This window comes from Leuciscus leuciscus (assembly GCF_965113295.1).
Source record: "Leuciscus leuciscus genome assembly, chromosome: 3".
Classification (NCBI taxonomy): Eukaryota; Metazoa; Chordata; class Actinopteri; order Cypriniformes; family Leuciscidae; genus Leuciscus; species Leuciscus leuciscus.
The window spans coordinates 52,934,068-52,957,392 of NC_138727.1; the positions used below are offsets into that span (position 1 = coordinate 52,934,068).

Sequence of the window (23,325 nt, forward strand, 5' to 3'; positions counted from 1 at the left end):
CCTGTTGTAATACACGCACGCCTGCAAACGATCGCCGTCACAAAACATGATGACGCTCTCTGGATGGACGTTTCCTTCAAAGGGGCTAGCTTTTCTTTACGTTACAAGAAAGCTACCCCGCCCCCTCGCGTGCGTCACTCACCGGCGGAAGAGAGTGTATTTAGTCCCGCTGAGGCTGGACCAACCTCCTTTTTCTCACACATTTCTCAGTCCCCTCCTAAGTTCAGGCGACTGGAAATATCAATATTGCAGTAAACGAGCCTGTTTAATACGTGCACGCCTGCAATCAAACGCCGTCACAAGACAAGATGACGCTATCTGGCTATCCGCTACCATTCTCCATGGCGCTCTCGCTCTGCTGGCCGCCGCCTCCCTCCGCATGAGCCCCGGCCTGAGATTGAGGTAAGCCCGAGGCAAAGCCCGAGGCAAAGCCTTCCTAGCCCGCCTAGGAAAACGATGGTGTTCGAGTCCCGCTGCGGCCAGACTTCCACCAAAACTTCTCGCTCGTTCAGTTCCAGAAAATGCGACTGTTCCAGTGTATTTTGCAGAAAACAAGCCGGTTCCACAGCCCGTTTGCCTGCACACAAACGCAGTTTTCACGTCGGCCCAGATAAATCTCATAAAGAGTGTATTACTGGTATTCCGGCCACGGCTGATGGTGTTATGAGTGTAGTAAAATGCCCACGCCCAGTGCTCATTCCTACACACAAGCACAGCCCGCCACATTTCAGGGCTCGCACACATGAAATCGGCTCATGTCAGTGGTGGACAGTAACGAAGTAAATGTAATTCGTTACTGTACTTAAGTAGCTTTTTTGCGTATCTGTACTTTACTGAAGTATTTAAATTTGGGAAGACTTTTACTTTAACTCCACTACATTTCAAAGTCAAATATCTTACTTTTTACTCTACTACATTTTCAAAATCAGTCGTTCCTTTTTATTTATGAGTGGATAAAAACTTAACTGGTCAAACGAGCGACCAATCACAGTAGCCTACAACGTGCGCGCTTTGTTTTGAACTTGCCTTGGTGGTATCTACTAAGCACAAACCAGAGCCGTTAAATATGAGAGTTGCGACCATAGACAGTATATAAGAGGTTGCGACACACACGGCTTGTTCGACTTGAACCGGCGCTACACAGACCGATCAGTTTATGACATCAAAGTATAGAGCGAAATCGCGAGAGCAATTGAAAAGCATACAGAGCCGTCTACTCTCTAATCGCTCTTGCGGTATTTTAATGTCATTCACCGATTGGTCTGTGCAGTGTGCCGTTTCAAGTCGAACAAGCCTACTGTGATCTCGCCGCCGCGCGGTCACGTGATTCGTGTAGCTCTCAATAGTTCCAAACAATTTGTGTTGCCAATGATTTTAAGCGGGGCAGAGAGCAGCAGCTATTATTGCAGCAATTATCGGTAAATACTGACGCATAATGAACATTGCTTATTACCTTGACACTAAAATTACTTGCATATAATAGCATTTTTTTTTTTCTGAGGAGTAGCAGAAACACTGCATTAATACGTTTTGGTGTTTAATTTTGTAGGTAAATTGGCTGCTCCCATAATGTAGTGTGTATATTCAATGGCATTGTGCAGGTTTATGTGAATGTATCATAACATTAGCATGTTTATAATTATGACCATAGACGCTCGTGAAAAATATGTACAGTAAATACTGTAAATGTATTATACCTTATGGGAACAGTCCCCTTCCGTCAAAAATTAAACACACAAAAAATGTATTCAATTCAAATATATATATATGACTAATTAATGTCATTTTATTAATAGATTGATGTGCCAAGAGTGACATTAGAGTCTTCACGTAGACTGAGTTAAGCAAGAGTCTTGTGACAAAAATTATAATAGGACATTATAGCCATAAAAAAATCATAGTACTTTGATACTTAAGTACAATTGGAGGCAAATACTTTTGTACTTTTACTCAAGTGAATGTTTAAAGGCAGCACTTCTACTTTTACTTGAGTAATATTTTACCTTGAGTATCTTTACTTTAACTCAAGTACATGGTATGTGTACTTCGTCCACCACTGGCTCATGTCGATTGTGCATTAAATGTCCGGCCACGGCCGATGGTGTTATGAGTGTAGTAAAAATGCCGACGGCCCAACGCTCATTTCTACACACAGGCACAGCTCGTACCACAGGGCTCGCGCACATAAAATCGACTCATGTTGATTGCGCATTAAATGTAGTGAACGTGCCCACGTCCCAGTGCCCACAAACACTACACGCTGCATGTCTCTCGGTTTCTGTAAAACGAAACCAACACACATACAGTCAGCTCAGGCCGACGGTGTTTTCAGTGTAAATGTGCTCGCTGTCCCGCGCTCACATTCACTCACAGACATGACGAATCCCACGGGTCCCCCCCCCCGCTCGCTCTCTCTCAGCTACCCGCCTTAAGAGAGTCGAGCACGGACAGGCTGCCAGCTGTTATCAGCGCGCCCCCCACCTCGAACACTGCAAGCGCGGTGTCTATGTTACAGTATACCGAAGCTCTCCGGCCGCCACTATGTCACAGCCAGAGCCCAGTTCTCATTCAACCCCTAGCTATTCATGCAAATGCGTGGGCAAAGCTTCTCGGGGTATCAGAATGGATGCTGAACATTATAGAAAGAGGCTATTCGCTACAGTTCGTAGAGAATCTGGGTCTCAAAGTCAATTGGGCGAAAAGTTCACTGTCTCCCAGTCAGAGAATATCTTTTCTGAGCACAGAACTGGACTCGCTGTCTATGACAGCTCAGCTATCGCCGTAGCGCAGACTGGATATTCAGCGCATGACGGAAACCTTCCGCCGCGGCGCTATAGTCCCGCTCAAAAAGTTTCAAAGGATGCTGGGTCTCATGGCCTCAGCATCAGCAGTTCTTCAGCTGGGTCTGCTTCACATGCGCCCGCTGCAGTTCTGGCTAAAAGCGCAAGTACCGCGCCGAGCGTGGACTTCCGGTCTTTTTCGCCTCAAGGTCGATCAGAAATGCGTCTCAGTTCTGAAACCTTGAAGAGCGATCAACTGGTACCAGTCAGATGTAAGCCTGGGGACTTCCTCGAGTGTGAAGGTGGTGTCTACGGACGCCCCCACCTCGGGATGGGGAGCGCTGCTCGAGGGCAGACCGTTCTTCGGCCAGTGGTCAGAACGAGAAAAGCTTCTGCACATAAACTGCTTGGAAATGATGGCAGTCGACAACACGCTGAGGCGCTTTTTGTCCCCAGATAACAGGACACCACGTCTTGGTCCGTTCGGACAACATGTCAGCAGCGCACGTGCCTGGCCACCTGAATGTGGGACCAGACAGACCGTCCAGGAACAATGTTCCAGCAGGGGAATGGTCTCTACACCGGCAGACAGTTCAACTGCTGTGGGAGACATTCGGCAGAGCGGAAATAGACCTGTTTGTGTCTCAAGAAAACGCTCACTGTCAGGAGTTTTTCTCCAAGAGCAGGGATGCGCTGGCCCACGTTTGACCCAGCTGCCCGCTCTATGCTTTTCCCCCCGTCGCGCTCCTACCTCAGGTGTTAGAGCGGATCAGGGAAAACGGATGCTCAGTGCTACTAGTGGCTCCGTTCTGGAAGAACCAGGCTTGGTTCCCAGTTCTGATGCAGCTGACGAGCGCTGCCCCATGGCCGATACCAGTGAGGAGGGACCTCCTCTCTCAGGCCAGGGGCTCGATCTGGCACCCTCGCTCGGAGCTTTGGTCCCTTTGGGCCATCAACGGGTACCCGCTGACCTCCCGGAGGGAGTGTTAAACACGATCATGCAGGCTAGAGCCCCCTCTACGAGACGGCTCTATTCCTCAAAATGGTCTGTGTTCTCTAGCTGGTGCACAGCACGTGGCTTTTCACCCCCAAATTGTGGGGTGACTGAGGTTCTCTCCTTCCTACAAGAGCTACTGGATGAGGGCAGAGCCCCATCCACGCTCAAAGTTTACGTGACGGCTATAGCAGCGTTTTCTAAACCAACGTTTGGCCAGTCACTTGAAAGGAACGATCTGGTCATTTGCTTCCGTAGAGGAGCTAAGAGGTTAAATCCTCCCAGACCTCCCTCAGTTCCCATGTGGGACCTTTCTACGGTCTTGGAGGCCACGGTCTTTCGAGCCGATCCAATCAACGGATATCAAACACCTGTCTTTCAAGACAGTGTTTCTTCTGGCTCTCGCTTCAGTAAAGCGTATAGGGGACTTACAAGCACTCTCAGTGAGCGCGACATGTATGGAGTTTGGGCCTAATGACTCGAAAGTCATACTCAAACCGAGGCACGGGTACACTCCTAAATCCCTCAACACACCGTTCAGGGCTCAGGTGATTTCCCTGTCTGCCCTGCTGGTCTCTAACGTTTATGTATCTCGCTCGTCTGTCTTCAGACAGACAGAGCAGCTCTTTGTCTGGTTCAACGGACGTTCTAAGGGACTTGCCGTGTCGAAACAGAGCCTATCCAGATGGATAGTCGATGCTATAGCGCTGGCTTACGCCTCTAAGGGCTTGCAGTGCCCGTTAGGTGTCAGAGCGCACTCTACAAGAGGCATGGCCTCGTCGTGGGCTTGGTCCAGTGGGATTGCCTTGCAAGATATCTGTATGGCGGCAGGCTGGGCCTCCCCGTCTACATTTATAAGGTTTTATAACCTAGAGGTTCCCGCTTTGCAGGCTAAGCTGCTTTCGGTCTAATAATTCGGTACTGTCTGCCCCGATGCTTTCGGCCCAGAATACTGAAACTGCTTGAGAAAACGCTCGCTGCTCGATCGCGCAGCTCTATGGGCAGTGTAAGACCCACTATATTCATCAGACCAGGCCGAGTTTCGCCCAGGCTGTGTGAAACACTATCAATATAATTGCTCCTTATAGGATGCTATTTATTACAGGAATTATGCTATTCTAGCCACTCTTTCCTGGACTCTCTGTGAGTTCCTTATGATCATGTACTATATGAGCCCGGGCACTTGCCCTTGGGACTTTGGTGCTGGATCTTAGCATGCACGGCGTTTTACACTGTGTTCCCCTAGCGTAAGACTTACGCAGTACGAGAGAACCTCTCGTAAGAGAACGTACTCGGTTACTAACGTAACCTCGGTTCTCTCTAGAGAGGGAACGAGTACTGCGTATCTTGCCGTGCCTGCACATGCTCTGGTTCGCTCCGGCGTTAAAAAAACAGTTAGCTAGCCTCTCGAAGCTATGTTTATAGCCCAAGGCCACGCCCGTTTCGGCGGGACGTGACGTATTAGGCGCGAAGTGCCCCCATTGGAGCTGACGTCACCAGAAGGCCTTATCGATAGGCTGCTGCAGTTGCCGCAGGGCAGCCAATAGGCGCGCGAGCTGTCTCGCCTGTGTCTGCATGCTGCCGCAACGCGTTTTACATTATTTCAAAAATTAAGGATAATTTTTTGGCTTCAGTATCTCGCGGAAAAGAGATTTTCCCCTAGCGTAAGACTTACGCAGTACTCGTTCCCTCTCTAGAGAGAACCGAGGTTACGTTAGTAACCGAGTATGTTTTCATCAACACCCGCTTGCACCCCCCGCTGGTGAGGACGACTAACAGCAGATGGAGGTTATGCATCGGTACTCTACTGCTATTCCTGCAGTTCCCAGATGTGCACTGTTGAATTTTCTGTCGAATGAATTTGTGGAAGCGAATTTGTAAAGCGAAATAAAATGAACTGAAAATTGCCTGTCGGATATTATAGTGTTTTTTATTCTATTTATTTTTTACGACTAACTATTTTGGAAGTGAAGTCTGAAAGGTGAATGTGGATTATTGAAATTTTAATAATAATTTAAATATTCACAGCTTAAATATATGACCATGTTGAATTTCAACCCATAAAAATGCGAGCCCTAAAAAAATACAATGCATTAAGGTCACATCCACACGAAGCCAGAACTTTCCCTATCCAATCTTTTTTTTTTTTTTTCGTTCTAAAAAAAAAATCCATAAACAGTGCGTCGTTTCGAGAAATATCTGTGTACACACAAAACCGACTCAAAACGATGTAGTATACATGCCAGACCAGTATGTGGTCTGTAATTCTGCCACAGAGATACACTAAAAATGGAGAAGAAGACTTGGAGCATGCGCATAAAACACATTGCGTGCTGTATACAATAATAGGCTCAGTAGCTTCATCTTTTCTTTTTTTTTTACCAAGAACTTTATTGAACAATATAAACAACTATAAATGGCCTGGTACAAAATATGAAATGTCTTAATTAGCTTCTTAAGTAGCTTCTGAAGCACGAACACAAGCATGTAGTCCACAGTTGTTGTTGCTGTTACGTGACATACAGTAGCAGTGTCTGGCTCCCAAAACCCCAAATCCGTCTGAACGAAATGCTGATTCGATACAAAATGTTTATGTATACTAAACACATCTCCGTGTGGACGAGGCCTAAAGTGCAAGCACGGTTAATGCAATGCATATTTTTTATTCAATTAGTGCAATTCAACAAGTTTTTTTTTTTTTTTTTAAATACAAAGTCATTATTTTACTTCCATACCCTTCATATTATTAGAAATTAAGTTTCAAATCAACCTTTTTATGAACTCTACCCTTGTATTTAGATAATGCTGTAGATAGAGCTTTTACAGTATATTCTTTTATAAGACAAACACTGATATACAATAAACTCCAAATAAGAACATGTTTTCAAAATCATCCATGTTAATACATTAAATATAAAAGCAGAAGCACTGACATATTGTTCTTAGAACATATATTTTAAATTGTATGTAACACTTCTCATTTCCTCAAACATTAGTGACACCATTAACAACACCATCTGTGACAAATTCTTTAAAGTAATTTTCTGCTTACTGCGCATTTCATCTTTTCCTTCATCCTGGTCGTTACTCTGCGTTGGAGGTCCAGTTGCGTTCCTAATATCTCTGCGTTCAACATTTTGATAAATGTCCTCTGAATCCATTATTCACTGTGTCGGACAGTACGTCTTCACAGATGAGCTGTGATCTTTAGAGTGATGAGTGTTTTTTATATGGTGCTAACTCTATACAGGAAGTGGTTTCATTTCACACTGGCCTTCGAGAAGAATAAACACTTGATGTCCAACTTATAAACTCATTGCAGACTTGTACATTCAACCACGTTATCAGCTTAAAAAGTCAACAAGAGAAATCTGTGAGAACTCAAATAAACGTAAACACACTTAAACAGGCCAAACTGGACCTTTGTATTGATGATGCTGGAAACAGCAGAAAGTGCCCTGAATCAAAGTCTCTTTCAAGGAAAGTCTGTTCACGTGGCAGCCATTTTTGCAACGCCTCCGAGCAGCTATTTCGGCATCCAAGTGCAAGTCCTATCTATTTGAATGGGAGAATCCTGAAATCTCAAAAACTGCTAGGCAAACTATATTGTGTTGTAAACTTGTAACATGTAAAATGTTGTTTCTTATGCTCAAATAGCATTTAAAAAAAGCTTATATTTCAGGTTAGACCAGCCAACTCACATGTGCAGAGTCTCAGGTTTTCGGAGCTTCTAACGGCAGCTGCAGTGACGCAATGTCTTTTTTTTACTTAGAAGGCGGGATGTATTCCACCACCATTCATAAGTAATAGGATAGTCTTTGGGTCTGTCCAAATACCCACACTCGCAGTCTTGGTCACTTGAGAGCGCGTGCACGCGACAGGAAGTAAGTGCGCAAGACTTTCCAAATGTCCAAAAAATGCCAAAGATAAGAAGACTTGGATCATGCGCATAGACTTTGCGCTCTTATTATTATTAATAATAATAGGCTGAGTAGCTCCTTTTCTTATTCTTTTCATTTTAACCAAAACCGGCTGTCTGCCTGAAGCTAGTCATTTTAGTCGCTTAAGTTTTAAATATGGATATTTTTCTTACAAGAACACTTCACTTCACTTCACTTCAGAAGGCCTTTATTAACCCGCCAAAGCCGTTTTGAGCACTTTTATCATGGATGGATGAACTTTGATGGACTTCAAAACAGAAACGGCCATTCACTGCCATTATAAAGCTTGGAAGAGCCAGGACATTTTTTTAATACAACTCCGATTGTATTCGTCTGAAAGAAGAATGTCATATACACCTAAGACGGCTTGAGGCTGAGTAAATCATGAGGTCATTTTCATTTTCGGGTGAACTAACCCTTTAAGGCCTGTAGGCCAATATATGTGTAAATCGGGAGTCTTCAAATAGTCACACCTTTAGTACGGTGGGGGAAGTTGCCAATTTCTGATTGGTCAGAAGTTTTTTTCATCTCATCTATTTTGTAACTATTTTAAGTGTAACCATAACCACATTGTCATTAAATCTTTTCAATTACAAATCATGTGCTAACTAGTTTTGATTTGGTATTGACTTTAAAGTGCTACCTATTACAATACAATATTGTCACACTATAGCAATGTTCTCCCAGATATTTAGCTATTGTAACTGCGCTTATTTCTGCCGTTGGTATAAGTAGCAGTGGGTGGTAATTGACAATAAATTTACAGTTCGCTTTCAGTCGGTCACGTTCGATGTTATGTCGACGTAATTGGGATCACTTCAGGGAGCCCCAATCATCTTCGAGTGTATACAAAATGAGCCAATACACATTGGCATGCGAGATTTGCAACTCACACCCCGCCCGCAGTGTAGATATAAATACAGACGCAGATGCGCGCACCTTTGCTTTTCGCTTCAGAGCCAAGCGGTTCTACTGTAAATCTTCGCTCTGCAATCTTATCTGAGAGTCTGCTTCTTCAGGAGAGACCTCTTAAGCTGGTGTTGGTGTTATGGCCACGATCTCACAGAGAGCAAAACAGCTGTTTTCACAGCTATCCAGAACGTTGCGCCTTCAGTGAGAATGTGAGTGCTCACATCAGGCTTGCGTTATCGTCCAGATTGTGTAGACGCAACCATCCCTGGGTGCTTCACCACCAGAGAGAGACATTTTTTCTTAAAGAGCACACATTTGACACTGCGTCTTTTTCAGGATGTCATTCAAACCGTGTGTTTCTGGGTGCGGTCGTTTCCTATCCTAATTTGACGGCCAAGATCACGGTTTCACATGCCCAGGCTTAAGCGCGCTGAGACTGCGTTCGTGGTTGGTTCATGTTATCTCGTGAAAGCACGACCACGTCGGCACACTGTAGGTCTCACCTTTTCTCGTAAAGGCTTGAGCCGCTCAGCTGCCATGTGCCGTCGAGCTGCCGCCTGACTGGGCCCTCTGGGCTGCCGGTCTGGGCCCTGTCCCAAATGACACAGTTCATATGCACTATCTTGTGGATTTACAAAGGCTGCCACGTGCGTGTGTCCGTTAAGTCCATGAGACTGTAGGCTGTCCCATTTGTCATTTTAGGTCTCAGAAGGGTGCTCTGTGGTCGATATGTGCCCTCAGTGCGCACTTTTGGCGAGCCAGCACTGATGTGAGTTCCACAGCAGACATCTTCCTGACAGTCAAAGCGGTGTTACGTCATGAAAGTGCGGACTCGTAGGAAGACCTCGAGTGCTTAGGGTGCCATTTGGGACAGGGCCCTAATGCGCGGTCGAGACTCAAGTGCCTCAAACAAGGTGGAGTCAACTCGCCTATGTCCCGATCTAGTTCTTCTTCTGGTGCACCAGAAAAGGACTACTTCGCCGAATAGCCAGGGTGACCGGAGGATTACAGTGAGGGCTTTCCCGCCCGGTAACCAATCTGTGTGGGCCCCTCATTCCTCTATCACATTCCAAACATGCTGAGACTGCGTTCGTGGGTGGTTTATGTTCTCTCATGAGAGCATGATCATGTCGGCACATTGTTCATCTTGCCTTTTTCATAAGGGATTGAGCACTCAGCGTGCCGTGTGCCGTAGAGTTTGACGGCCATGTTCACTATTTCACATGCCTGGCAGCTTCCGGATGGGATTGCTGGTCCTTCTCATTAGGGTCCAAGCATTTCATTCGGGGCTCCAGGGGAGGATCAGATGTTGATCGCTGCGTTGGAGAGAGGGTTGTTACGCTCTGGAAATGAAGATGATGCTGAGTTTCCCACTATAATGGTGTGTGTGCTCATGCTGAATCAGATTCAGACTTAACAGCCATGCTTTCCCAGGTTACTCTGGGGGTGCAGTGTGCCACGTAACCGCCTTGCCCCGCCCCGTGCCTTCCCGGATGTGTGTAAAGAACTTTGGCAGTATGGATGCATATTGGTGCCAATATGGCAAGACAAACATGCCTAAATCTGCAGATTTTTTTTTTCATCAATGATGGGGCAGCTGTGCTACTGCAGACCGCCTTCTTCACTGCATGTGATGGCCACCCTGCAAGTCTGTGGAAGGCCAAAACACTCGTAGTTCTGAGTCGGGGTTGAGCTGCGCATGGTGACTGACTGTAATTTAAGTCACAGTGCTGGCCCTCAGCCAGACGATGTCCACCCTGGTGGTCCAGAAGCGCTTCTCATGCAGGGCTGAAAGGAGAACAAAGGAGAACAAAGACTTAAGACTGACCAACTGTTTTTGCAACAAGTCTGGACGAAAAATCTGAAGATGACATCTAAACACAACAAAAAACATGTCTTTATGGACTGTACCACCGTTGGACTCCATGTGTGTGGCCAACAGTGCCAAGCGGTGAGTTGTAAGATTGGAAATAATCAAAGATTTGAAAATGAACAAAGACATTTTCTTTACTGTTTCAACCCCGTCTTTCTTACCCGAAGGACAATTTGTAATTCCTAAAGTGCTCAAGGCCATCCCATCCTGGCCATTACTCTGTGTTCGAGGTCCAGTTTTGTTCTTAAGGGAAAAACATTGTTTGTTTTTTTTTGTGTGTTTTTTTGGACTATTTCCTTTTTATCAGCAACCAATCGTGAAAGTACAATGGGGCATTTAACTCTAAAAGCGAAATCTCATTGGCTGATGTCAAAACTGCTATGTTATATAAGTTTTGATGTGTTTTAGGTGGTTTGTATTGTTGATTGCTAATGATTTGATAAGATATTGTGTCTGTAAATAGCTGTTTCCACTAAAAAAAGTATGAATTTTTACAATACAAATCTTTAAAGGGCGTTTTCTCAAAATGTTTTTTTTTTCTCATACTCTGAGCCAGAAATCTCCACTTCAGCAGCATTTACATAAACCAAACTTTCCAGTTGTATTCCTATCTATATTCTTAAGGTTTTTATAGAGGGGTTTGTTCATATATCGTTCAGATTCTGATTTATACAACATTTTATACCTAAAAACAGGGCGAAACTGGATTTTTTTGGCTGTTGACAGTCTTTTCTGATTAATGGAGTGATAAAAAGAGATATCCAAAATCCCCTCTGTAAAAACCTTTGACTCTAATATGTCAACAAAATGAAACAATAATTTTGAATCTGGCTTTATCCAATGTTCAGATTTTTATGAGATCATAATACCTCATTTGCATATTTAAACATAAATATTCTAAAAACTTGTAATACAAAAGATATTTGTCTTAATGTCAGTAATGTTAATGTTTTTTCTATTCACCTGGGGTGTCTCCCCTTAATATCTCTGTTCAACATTTTGATAAACACATTATCATTTGAAACACAATCCATTATTTGCTGTGTCTAACAGTGCGTCTTCACAGATGAGGTGTGATCTTTAGAATGGTTAGTAGTGTTTTTAAAGTAGTGTAAACCCTAAACAGGAAGTGGTTTTATTTCACACTGGCCTTTGACAAGAATAAAGACTTGCAGTCCAACTTAAAAACTCCCTGCAGACTCATACTACTGTGTTTGTGTATTGTACATTCAACCACATGTTATCCGCTTCAAAAGCCAACAAGAGGAATCTGTGAGCACTCAAATAAACTCAAACACACTTAAACAGGCCAAACTGGACCTTTGTATTGATGTTGCAGGAAACAGCAGAAAGTGCCCTGAATCTGATGTTTCTGTTCCTCTCTGATCACTTCAGTCTGATAAACCTGCTCTCTGCTGCCCCTGCTGGACTGGAGCAAATATAGCCATAGTGCAATACACAGATACACAAGAATGAAATAAAAACAAACTTTCTGTGATAACAACGACAATTGCCAATTTTATTCAAAGAGAGTTTCAAAGACACACATTATCAGAAATGTTGTGATTAAAGTGTTTCCATAAAACAATAAAATGGGAAAAAAATCAGTTGCTCCACAAACCATCTATTTCAGAAAAAAGACAGGATCCTGTTTTATGATTTACAATTTTTTTCAAAAAGATTAAAGCTAAATAGCCACTCTAAATTTTGGATATTACACAAAATGATATTACACATAAAATTAGATATAATTATTTGGTGACAAGTTTTGCTGACAGTAACCTTCAGCAGAAATTATGCAATTAAAATAATAAAGCTGAAAAAATATGAATCAAAGGATTATTAAACGTCATGAACGTGAAGGAATGGATGTTAATTCTCACAACCCATTTTCTCTTATCAGAGCATGGGATGTCATCAGTGTTGCCAAGTCCGCTTATTATAAGCGACTTTGGGCTTGTTTTTCTGTAAAGTCGCTTACAAATATTGGTAGTCACGGGTCGCATTTTTTTGGGCTTGTTTCTAAAGTGTAGTTGCTTATTTGGGCTTGTTCCCAGCTCCATAATAAGTTGTCAAGCAGATATTTTCTATATGTTAAACGTAGGAGTTTGTCTAGCCTGTTCTCTCTGTCCCTCCCCTTTCCCAATACACACAGCAGACAGCAGAGTTTTTTCCCACCCACATCCTGCTTCTAATTGGCTCTGACCCAGATGGCAACGAGTACTAGCCAATCAGAGGCAGAGCAGGGCAATCTGTTTTTTTTTTTCTGGTTAGGAAAACGTCGTCAGTGAGTGACGTAAACTTTAAATGAATGTGTGCGAGTTGCGACTGATGGTTACTGACTGGACTGTAGGAGAGTTTTTTGGAGGAACAAATGCCTGGGACAAAGTGGGCGAAATACGGGAAGAAATATAACAAAGACTGGGAGAAAGAGAAAGGAGTAAAAGAATGGATTCAACCCGTCATGGGGGACGACTCAAAAGCACTGTGCAGAGTATGTAAGTGTGAAATACGTGCACACCATGCGGACCTCGTACAACATGCTAGCACAGAGAAACATAAAAAAAATGCAGCACCGTTCTCCTCAATGAGGCTTACGGACATTGGGTTCGCGGTCTCCAAACAGAACGAGTCAAGACAGAGAGCTGAGCTGAAGGTAGCCACCAATGTAGCTTGTCACACATCCATTAAATCAGTCGATCACCTTGGGGAGTTAATGTGCTCAACTTGTGATAAAGACATCAAAATGCACCGGACAAAATGCACGGCATTAATTAACCATGCCATTGCTCCGTGTATGTTCATAGAACTTCAGAGGGATATTGGAGGTGCTGATTACTCACTTGTTATTGATGAAAGCACAGACATTTCATCTGTCAAGCAACTGTGTGTGGTAATCCGCTACTTCAGTATGACACTGAACAAAGTTGTGTCCACCTTTTTGGGTTTAATAAACTTGGAGGGTGAAACAGGAGGGCTATTGCCTCCACTCTGACCCGTTTTCTACAGAGTATTGGACTGGACATCAAAAAGTGCATTGGATTAGGTACAGATGTCTGCAGTGTAATGGTAGGGAAGAGGAATTCAGTGTACACCTTCTCCAGAAAAACCCAAATCTCCAGCTGCTCAAGTGCGTGTGCCATTCCATACAGCTGTGTGTAAGCAAGGCAGTGGAGAACCTCCCACGCAACCTTGAATACTTGGTCTCTCATTCTCACAACTGGTTTTCCCACAGTGCTCTTCACCGCCGTGAGTATGCAAAGATCTACAGCCTCATCAATCCTGGTGAAATCCCTTTGATGCTTGTACAGATGTCAGGGACACGGTGGCTTTCCATCCATGATTGCTGTTCGCGCATGCTCAATCAGTGGGATGAATTGAAGCTTCACTTTCAGCTAACCAAAGACCACCAGAGATGTTATGATGCTGAAATCCTGCACCAGATGTACAGTGATCCTGTTAACAAACTGTACCTGCTGTTTTTAATGCCTTTTCTACAAGAATTCAACAGGATCAACAAGCTGTTCCAGCAGGACAGGGGCAATCCATTCAAAATGTTGGAGTGTCTGCTTCTTTTCTTTCGCTGCCTCATCTCCAGAGTGGTGAGACCTGGAATGATCCCGACATCGGATTAACAACTGCTTGCAATTGACATAACAGACCCCAGTGTTTTGTTACCTGTGGGTGCAGTCAATTATGGGGTCACCTTCATGATGGCATTGGATGAGGCAAGAATGGAGAGCACGGCTGAGAGAAATATGAAGAGCAGGTGCCGTGACTTCTTGGTGGAAGCGGGCAGACAAGTGCAACAGAGACTCCCAGCCAACATCCAGATATGGAAATCTATGACTGTATTCAGTCCGACTGTCATCCTGTCACAAACTAAACCACAGCTCAGCTCAGTCTCAATGCTGAAGCTCTACTCTGGTGATCTTGCAGCTCTTGAAACACAGTATCAGGCTGTTGCATATCTCCCATGGACAAACAAGGAGGACAGCCAGGCAGAGGCCTTTTGGGTTGAAGTGCTCAATTACAAAGACAGCAGTGGAGACCACACTTTCAAAAAACTTGCCCTCTTTTCTCTGTCATTGCTTGCGATGCCTTTGAGCAATGCTGATGTAGAACGAGTGTTCTCACAGATGAGCCTGGTCAAGTCCAAACTGAGGAACAGAATGGGACAAGAAACTCTCAGCAGCATACTCCACATAAAATACGGACTGAGAAGACAAGGCTTATGCTGCAAGGACTTTGCCCCAAGCCAAGAGATGTTCCAGCGCTTCAATAGTCGCATGTACTCTGTGAGTGGAGCATCAGAGAGCAGGGAGACGGATGCAGATGAAGACAGTGAAGATGAATTTTAATTAAGGTAAGCACTGTTACTGTATCTTTTTTTTATTAGAGTCAGGGTATGATGCTAAGAAGGAAAGTTGTTTTTGATGAATGATGATAATCCTCAAAGTACTGTAATATTTAATAGGATTTAGGGAATCCTAGGTATCCATCTTCTAGTGTTATAGCTGAAGTATAATTTGACCATATCCCTCATTAGAAAATCTTACCTTTTCTTTCTGCAGCACAAGCTATGGCCTCTACACATGAAGGAAACAGCAGTGGAGGTATGAAGATACACCTGAAGACATCAGTACAAGGCCATGTTCTACAGAGAGTGAAACTGCCTACTCTGTTCCTGTCCTGTGGCATCTTAAGCTCATATGCCACTTTGACATTTGACTTTGATTGGCCCTCTTTAGGTCACCACACTCTCTTCAACTAAACAAGAGGATAGTTACATTCTCATTTCACACAAGTTTTTGTTATGTTTGTTTTGATTATTTATATGGTTTTATTATGTTCTTGTTTGAATGTGGGCCATCAAGAATGTCTGGATGTAGAACTAAAACATGTTGAATGTTTCAGGATATTTAAGATATTTTCAGATATTTCATAGGTTCAGCTCAGACAAATTGTTATGTTGTTAAATATGTTTAATTTGCACCTTGGTACCTGAAGCAACTTGAAAGATAATGGTGGTGTTATTCCTCATATATATGAGGCTAAAGTGTTATGAGTCATAGGAAAAATGTTTCAGACCAAGCCTCATCCTCACCTGTTCAAATGGTTTTGACTGGAATGGTTTTTAAACCAGTTTAGTTTATTTAAGTCTTTTCTAACTCACTCATTTGTTTATCAGAGCAGGAGCCACTTTATTGCTGCACACTATAAGATCATCAATCATTTCTCCTTTTTCTGGGTTATAGTTATTTAAAAATGGGATCTTCTGCAGTCCCTGCAATAATAAATAAAGAATTTGTGAATTCAGGATGATATTTATTTGTGTGTGTGAAATTTTTATTATCAGAGGTTTACTGTGTATATAATGTACTTGGTACATCAGTCTATATTTGATATCCCATCAGTTTTCTAATGTTAAATAATGTTAAAAGGTGGTTTAACTCCCTCTTGTGGTCATTGTCCTGAAGCTCAGGGGGGAGAAAAATAAATAAACTGTACCGTGTGTGCAGTTTTGTAAAACTGTGCACAGTTTACCAATCTGTCCACATGGATGTAAATTGACAATCTGTACCCACAGTTTAAAATCCGTCCCCACGGATTGTAAAACCGTGCACACAGTTTATTTATTTTTCTCTTCCCGGAACCTAGGGGGGCTCCGTAGAAAAAGTCGCTTGTTTTGGGCTTTTTTTCACAGCCCTGGGGCCTGTTTCAGAAAGGAGGTTAAGTGAAAACTCTGAGTATGTTAACCCTGAAATGAGGGAAACTCTGAGTTTTCTGTTTCAGAATGGGAGGTATGTTAAACCTGAGAAAGCAGAGTAAGTCAAGCCCGTTTCTGAAAGAGAGGTAACTTATACTCAGAGTCAGTTACCATGGTAACTTACTCTGCGAACCTAACCTGGTCGGGAGCAGGTTTTCTTCAGTAAACCCAGAGTTTCTTTCGGTCTCCTCCTCTTTTTAAAGAGGAAGTGGTGTTTAAACACCTCATTCATTCTTTCAGTACATTTTTATTAATAAAATTAATCTTTTATTAATAATTTTTTATTTTAAATTTTTTTTAATAAGATGAAGTCTATATAACTCCTTAACTGGCAACTGAAAACACAGTAGTATATTAGAGTTACATAATGTAGTTCTAAACAAATTCTACAGAATTAAACTGTGGCATTTACTGGAAATCACTGAACTGTTCATCTGTGCAACAGAAGTTGATGGACCGTCCTCCTGCTGTTCTTCCACACTCTGGGGGCGCGGGGAGAGATAAGAATACCCGTTTATACTTAGATTTAAAATTAGATTTAGACTTAGATTGAAAAGTAGCTTTCCTGTAGCTCAGTGGTAAGAGCACTGCGTTAACAATGCAAGGTTGTGGGTTTGATCCCAGGGGATTGCACATACCTATGTATAAATGTATAGGATAATGCAATGTAAGTCACTTTGGATAAAAGCGTCTGCCAAATGCGTAAATGTAGATTCTATAGGCTACTCCACATAAGAATGTGTAGACACATAATGTTAACATTACCTCTGTAGCAGCAGAAACTCTTTATCCCCATGTGATGAGCATTTGGTCGAGTACACTTTATAACACTATTTGTCATAATTTCTGGTGTATTGAGTAGGCGACTTACAACTGCCTGGGGTTCTGTTGGGACAGGAGGCTCCAAAAGACAGATATTACCATCAGAATCTATTGGGACCAACAAAAATCCTAACCCAAAGTAAAATAAATGGAAATATCAAAAATAGCCTATATCAAAAATAACACATATGTAAACCTCTTACATTTTATGAAGGCCCTTGGATCTTTGGGAGTGACTGGCTCTGAAGTCCGTCCAGGAATTCCCTCAGCCAAAATGCTGCTGCACTGCTAGACACTGGATGCTTTAGTTATTTAATATGTCACATGTTTGTAAAGCCAGGTAGCCAACACTGCAGTAGGCCTTACTTGACTGAATTATGTTTTTATATTTAAATTTCAGCTGCTGCCATGTTCTTTTAATACCTGCAGGATTGCCCCTACATGAAAATTAAAATTAGGTTGAATAACATACTGTTCTTCCAGTTTCACCTCTGATATTATAACAGTTGGGTAAGTTACTTGTATTACTAACTACAAATGACATCTTCAACATTGTAATTAGATTAATGTAATAATGACTATCTTTAGAAATTATTGGTCTACTTATTACTAATTACTAAATCCCATGTCAACCTTAAACACTTGAACAATACAAGGAGAGACAAGAAACAGCACTTTTAATGCTTTCAAATAAACAATATACAATTGCATGAATTATTCTTGAATTGACCAAAGTGTGTAGAGGGAGAAGGTTACATTAAAAATATAACTTTTAAAAATGTATGTTAAATAGCCTATACAGAATTGTTCTATAGTCTAATACAATTACATCAGATTTAACTTTAAATTACAGAAGAATTAAGAGTAATCCCTTTAATTAAATTACAGTATTTAGATTACTTGGTAATTAATTACACCCAACACTGTATAACAGTAATTAAAATGTGAAGAAATATGCAGACCTCTTTTTGTCTGGCGCTGTTGCCATGGTGACTCATAATATCTGCGCTCCATTGATAATGGCTTTTTATAGTTGTGGTGCACGCGCTTAACTCAGAGTCAGTCAACTCAGAGTTGATTGAACTAACTCATTTCAGCTGTTCTGAAACCAAAAACTCAGAGTTTCCCATCTCAGGGTAAGTCAACTCAGAGTTCAAGTTTTAACTCAGAGTTGGTTGAACCTCTTTATTGAAACAGGCCCCTGGTTGCTTATTTGTCTCGCGAGATCTGGCAACACTGGATGTCATTCCAGTTGTTCAGGACGGGTTTTGCAGGATTCAGTTCAATAAATCAACAATCCTCATTTCCACCTACGTCATTCGGCTCATTACTTTACCAAAACCTGAATAACATACAATCAGATTCAGTTCCTGATGTGTTATATGTGGTTAGTGTATGTGGTTTTCTGTGAGTGTTTTATTCAATAATATAAAGGATAGCTGAAAACCCATCTCTTCCGTGAACACTTAACCGTGTATTTGCCAGAAGTGTTTAACCACGTAACCAAAAAAAAAAAAAAAAAAAAAATGCTATGCTTGATCACTTTCCTTTAATCCCTCATCTTAACTCTGAGCAATGTCTGAAACTTTGTATTTTTAGCACTTCTTGTGTTTGTTTGCCTCTTCACAATGAATCGCTTGCTGTATTCCTCATTTATAAGTTGCTTTGGATAAAAGTGTCTGCAATGTAAATGTTTTATCATTTACCCTTGTTTCAGTGTTGAATTATTCACCCATGTCATGTTGCCCTCGTTCTCAATTGTTTGTTACCATTTTCTCTTCGGCGCTCTCCGTCTCAGCAGCCGTGTGTGTGTGCGTAACAGTTCACTAGTTACTCAAGTTCGTGCAAATGATGAGTTAGACGAAGTGTCCTGAGTATGCTGCTTTATTGATCTCTTAGGCATGCATTCACATGGCTTTCAAATACTCGGTTCATTTCCACTGAATATAACAAAGAATATAAGAAAACATATCTCTACTCTATTCAGCGCTGCACACGCGACCATGCGTGTTCTGGACTACACTACCCATAATTCCCTCCCGCGAGAACTACAATTTCACGTCCTTACGACATTAAAGAAACAGCTCCCTATTTCCCCTTTCTCCCACAACACAATGTCAGACAAACCAATCCACACACTGTCCTTGATGAATGAAGTGATGTGCCTCTGTGTGAATAAAAACAGGAATAATTGTGATTCCTCTCATTGATTAACAGTCACTCACACAAACTCACACTGTAAAACATTTCAAGTCTGTTAAACTTAGAAACGAAAGTTCACCTGCTGCCTTAAAAACATGAGTTAACTCAACTTAAATATATTCTTTGTTTCAACTCAAAATGTTGTGTTTTACAAGTTATCTAGCTAATGAACATTTGTTGTTTCAACTTGATTCTCTGAGTTTAAACAACTTTGTCAAATGTTGTTTCAACTTGATTCTCCAAGTTAAGACAACTCGGTAGACAACTTACATTATTGAAAACTCATAATAAACAAATCATCTGCTCAAAAATATTTTTATTGTAAAAAGCTCAATGTTGCATAAATTTAACATTGGTTTTATGATACAATTAATGTCAGGAAAACAGGTTCTAAGTAAGAGATTATTATTAAACAGTTTCATTATGTTACCTAGAATTTCACAACAATTTCATCTTTCACATACTTTCTTATACAAAGAGTCTTTGCAGTTGTAAAATGACAACACCAGCAGTTGTTTTACAGTTTAAAACACTTTTAAAATCAGCTAAACTTAGAAATGCCAAAACGCTTTAAGAACAATTCCATGTTGTTTATATGTACATTTTTAGAATTGACACAACATCATTAAACACAACAATACGCCATCGCATTCACGACTCTCCTGTGATTAAAGGCGACACTTCCGGTTTTCTTCCCACCGGAGCCTCGCTTTCGATTTCAAAATAACGGCTGCGTGAAATCAGCGTATGGCCTGGCAGCAGAATACAGCGTTTTTAGTCGAAGTCAGTCTGGGCCGGGTTTCCTGATAACGATGTATCTTAGCTCTTAAGAGCGCTCTCTACGTGCAAGGTTACGAACGCTCGCAGCAATTCCACGAGCGTTTCCCAAAAATGCACTTAACATGAACGTGCGAGAACGCGCTCTACGTGCTACTTAAGAGTCGCTGGCCATTCGCGAAGTGCTGAAATATAACCTTATATGGAATCGTATTCTGAACGTTTAACCTAATAATTGTCATCTGTTGTGGATTAGCAATCAAGACAAGTCTATATAAAGCACCTACAGGCGGAGGCACTGACAAAATGGCTGAACAAAAAAGAAGAAAAGATACCTTTCAAAAAGATGAAATGAATGTCCTTTTAGAGGAGATAGAGCGAAACAAAGATGTAATTTTTAACAGATTTAAAGGATCTCTTTTATTTATTTTTTGTTCATTCATTTAATTTTGATTAAAATTATTAGATTAAATTATTTCTATTTTTTTGTTTTGTTTTCTGACCTTTTTAATTATTTAATTTATACATTAATTTAACTAACAACAAAAAAGAGTAATAAAGTGTACAATAAAGTACAATCAAAACCTTATATTATAATCACATTGCATTTGAATAAAGTTAAAGGTGTAATCTGCCGGTTGTCCTGCAGGTGTCCTCATAAATCTGTCTTCTTACGATGCACTTGGGGATGTACGATTACTCCAGAGCACTCGTAGATCTACGAAGATTTTCAAGTGCTACTTAAGCTACGATGCTTTTGGGAAATAGACCATAATATTAAGATCAGTCGTACGATCGTTTTTACGATCAATTTAGGCTTACGATGCTTTTGGGAAACGCAGCCCTGGTTAGTAATAAGTGAAGCTGGTAATGCTGTTTGTGGAGTTGTTTAATCCTCCTCTGCTGAGATCTTCACAGATTTAATGTATTTTCTCTTCAGTTGATTTCATCTATAGACTGTGGCTGAAGTCAGTTCTGTTTCCTGTATTTCTGCTCGTCTCTTTTTTTTTTGTCTAAACATGATACTTCAGTTGATGGTCTTTGACTGTTTTTTCCATTAACACTAAATGTTTGGCACCCTGTGCTACCATGCCGTTAAATGTTTTTTTTTTAACACTTTTTTTTTTAACACTTTATTTTTTTTTACAGGATATACAACTGTTGGATTTTTCAGTATACTGACCTTGTTTAGATGTTTCTTTCTTCAGTTCCTCACTCAAAGACGTGACTTTGGTCTCTAACTCCAGTTTCTTCTCATTCAAAGCATCAACACTTCTCTGTAACTGACTTTTCTCAGCACTGAGATCATTGACTCTGGTCTCTAACTCCAGTTTCTTCTGACTCAAAGAGCTGAAGCTGTTCTTCAGTTGGTCTTTTTCAGTCATTAGATCAGTGTTCTTGTCCTGTAAGCTGTTGATAGTGTGATTGAACTCTTCAGCTGTGTTCTTGTAACTCTTTAACAGGTCTCTCTCTGCTGTGATGGTGATGTACAGTGTGATGAAGACCAGCAGAAGAACACAAATGAGCCCGAGACACACTGTCATCAACACCAAACACCTGCGTCCTCCTGACAAACAGAGACAAAACACACACATATCAGTTAACAACAATTCACACAATATTATTTTAGAAACAGTTTTTTAAAAAGTGTGTTCTTTTATAATGACAAACATTTGGAAAATTCGCTAAAATATGGAACATTTCATATAAAATCAGAAGCAATTACAGTTTTTATACAGAAAACAATGATTGAAACTTTATGTAACATTTCTCATCCGCTCAAACATTAGCGACACCGTCTCTGCATCAAACGAAACTTTCTGCTTACTTTGCTTTCGATCTTTTCCTTCATCATTGCTGCGACTCTGTGTTGGAGGTCTGGATCTGTTATTAATATTTCTGCTTACATAAAAGGTCCCTGATTCCATTATTAGTTCAAACTCACAGTCTTAGTGTGTGTTCACAGATGAGGTGTGGTCTTTAAGATGTGTGCCGTGTTTTTAAATAGTACCAACACAGGAAGTGGTTTTTATTAGATCAGACACAGATAAATCTAGATTTCAGTCTCACTCTAAAACTCTGTATGCTTATACTACTGTATGATTGAATATATATTGCATATTTAATATAGTCAAAGCATTGTGTAGTTTTCCCTGTGATCAAGTTAGCATCTACAACGTCCAACAAGAGGAATCTGTGATCTCCTAAACTGATCAAACACCCTAAAACAGGCCAAACTGGACCTGTGTGTGTTGATGACCATGAACTGGAAGAGAATGATGATTTGCATCGCTGTCGTGTTCAGGAACAGAGAGGATGATGGGAAATAGAGATTGTGGGATGAGGACTTCCTGTTATTGAACACAAGTGAGTGACAACAGGAGATTCACATTTCCCTTTTCTCAGTAGATGTCACTGTTCTACCATTTTCACCAGGGGCGTCACTAGGCCCTTTTTAGGGGGGCTTCAGCCCCCCTAAACTTCTGCCCAGCCCCCCTAAAAAATATTTGATTAATACATTTTTGATCGCTTCAGTCCCCTTTAAAAAAACTCATTTGAAACGGCGGCACTCTGCTTCAAGTTTCGGCTCCTCCCCTTATCTGAGTCTGCTTGGATTTAGCGCATTTTTCAATCTGCTGCAGTGGCGCCGAGCAGAGCGAACATCAGAGAGTACAAGGTGTGTCGTGAGTGCATTTATTGATAGATTGCTATGATATTACATCTGCATCGGTGCAGTTCTTTGTCATAAATGCATTGCAGTTTACATAATGTAATGTTACTGGAGCATTGGGAGCAACACGGGACGGTTCGATTTCTCACCCAATACCAATACGTTTCGCTGCGTTCACCTTCAGCCCTTATCAGTGTGATAGTTGTTTTTTATTCCTACAAAAATGAAGCGATTAACACCCATGAAAACATACTTTAGAAAACGATCATGATTTATTTTAATTTACTTTTTAAACTTTAAAACATATTATTTTGTATTTCGGCATTACATTTACAGCCATGCACAGAAATGATTAAAGACACACATCATTGTCTGAAAGCACTAGATGGCCCAGAGAGAGAAACATCATGTGGAGTTATTTTGTTTTGTATTAATAAATATAGTTTTGTATTAAGTAATAATGAATCAGGAGGAGTGTATCATGATACATATATTAGAGTAAGAGTAGAGTAAAGGGATTTGTGATTTTCTTTTAAGTACTTGATTTATAGAAGTGGCAAATTGATCATTCATGTTGTTATTT

At 41.3% G+C, this 23,325-nt stretch overlaps 3 protein-coding genes across 3 annotated transcripts in view; 2 read left to right on the top strand and 1 right to left on the bottom strand.

The window, feature by feature from the left end:
- The window catches only part of LOC309493832 (CD209 antigen-like protein 2), a 161,701-nt gene that overhangs the window by 75,936 nt on the left and 62,440 nt on the right, over window positions 1-23,325 (top strand). The gene's annotated exons all lie outside the window — the stretch shown is intronic.
- Window positions 1-23,325, bottom strand: part of LOC309493736 (uncharacterized protein) — a 115,842-nt gene that overhangs the window by 36,136 nt on the left and 56,381 nt on the right. The window contains exon 4 of the mRNA XM_082162954.1: window positions 21,255-21,389. Coding sequence (XP_082019080.1) covers window positions 21,255-21,389 — 135 coding nt within the window. The remainder of the gene's footprint in view (window positions 1-21,254; window positions 21,390-23,325) is intronic.
- The window catches only part of LOC309493702 (zinc finger MYM-type protein 1-like), a 96,730-nt gene continuing 93,299 nt past the window's right edge, over window positions 19,895-23,325 (top strand). The window contains exon 1 of the mRNA XM_082162909.1: window positions 19,895-20,039. The gene's annotated coding sequence lies outside the window, so the exon portion shown is untranslated. The remainder of the gene's footprint in view (window positions 20,040-23,325) is intronic.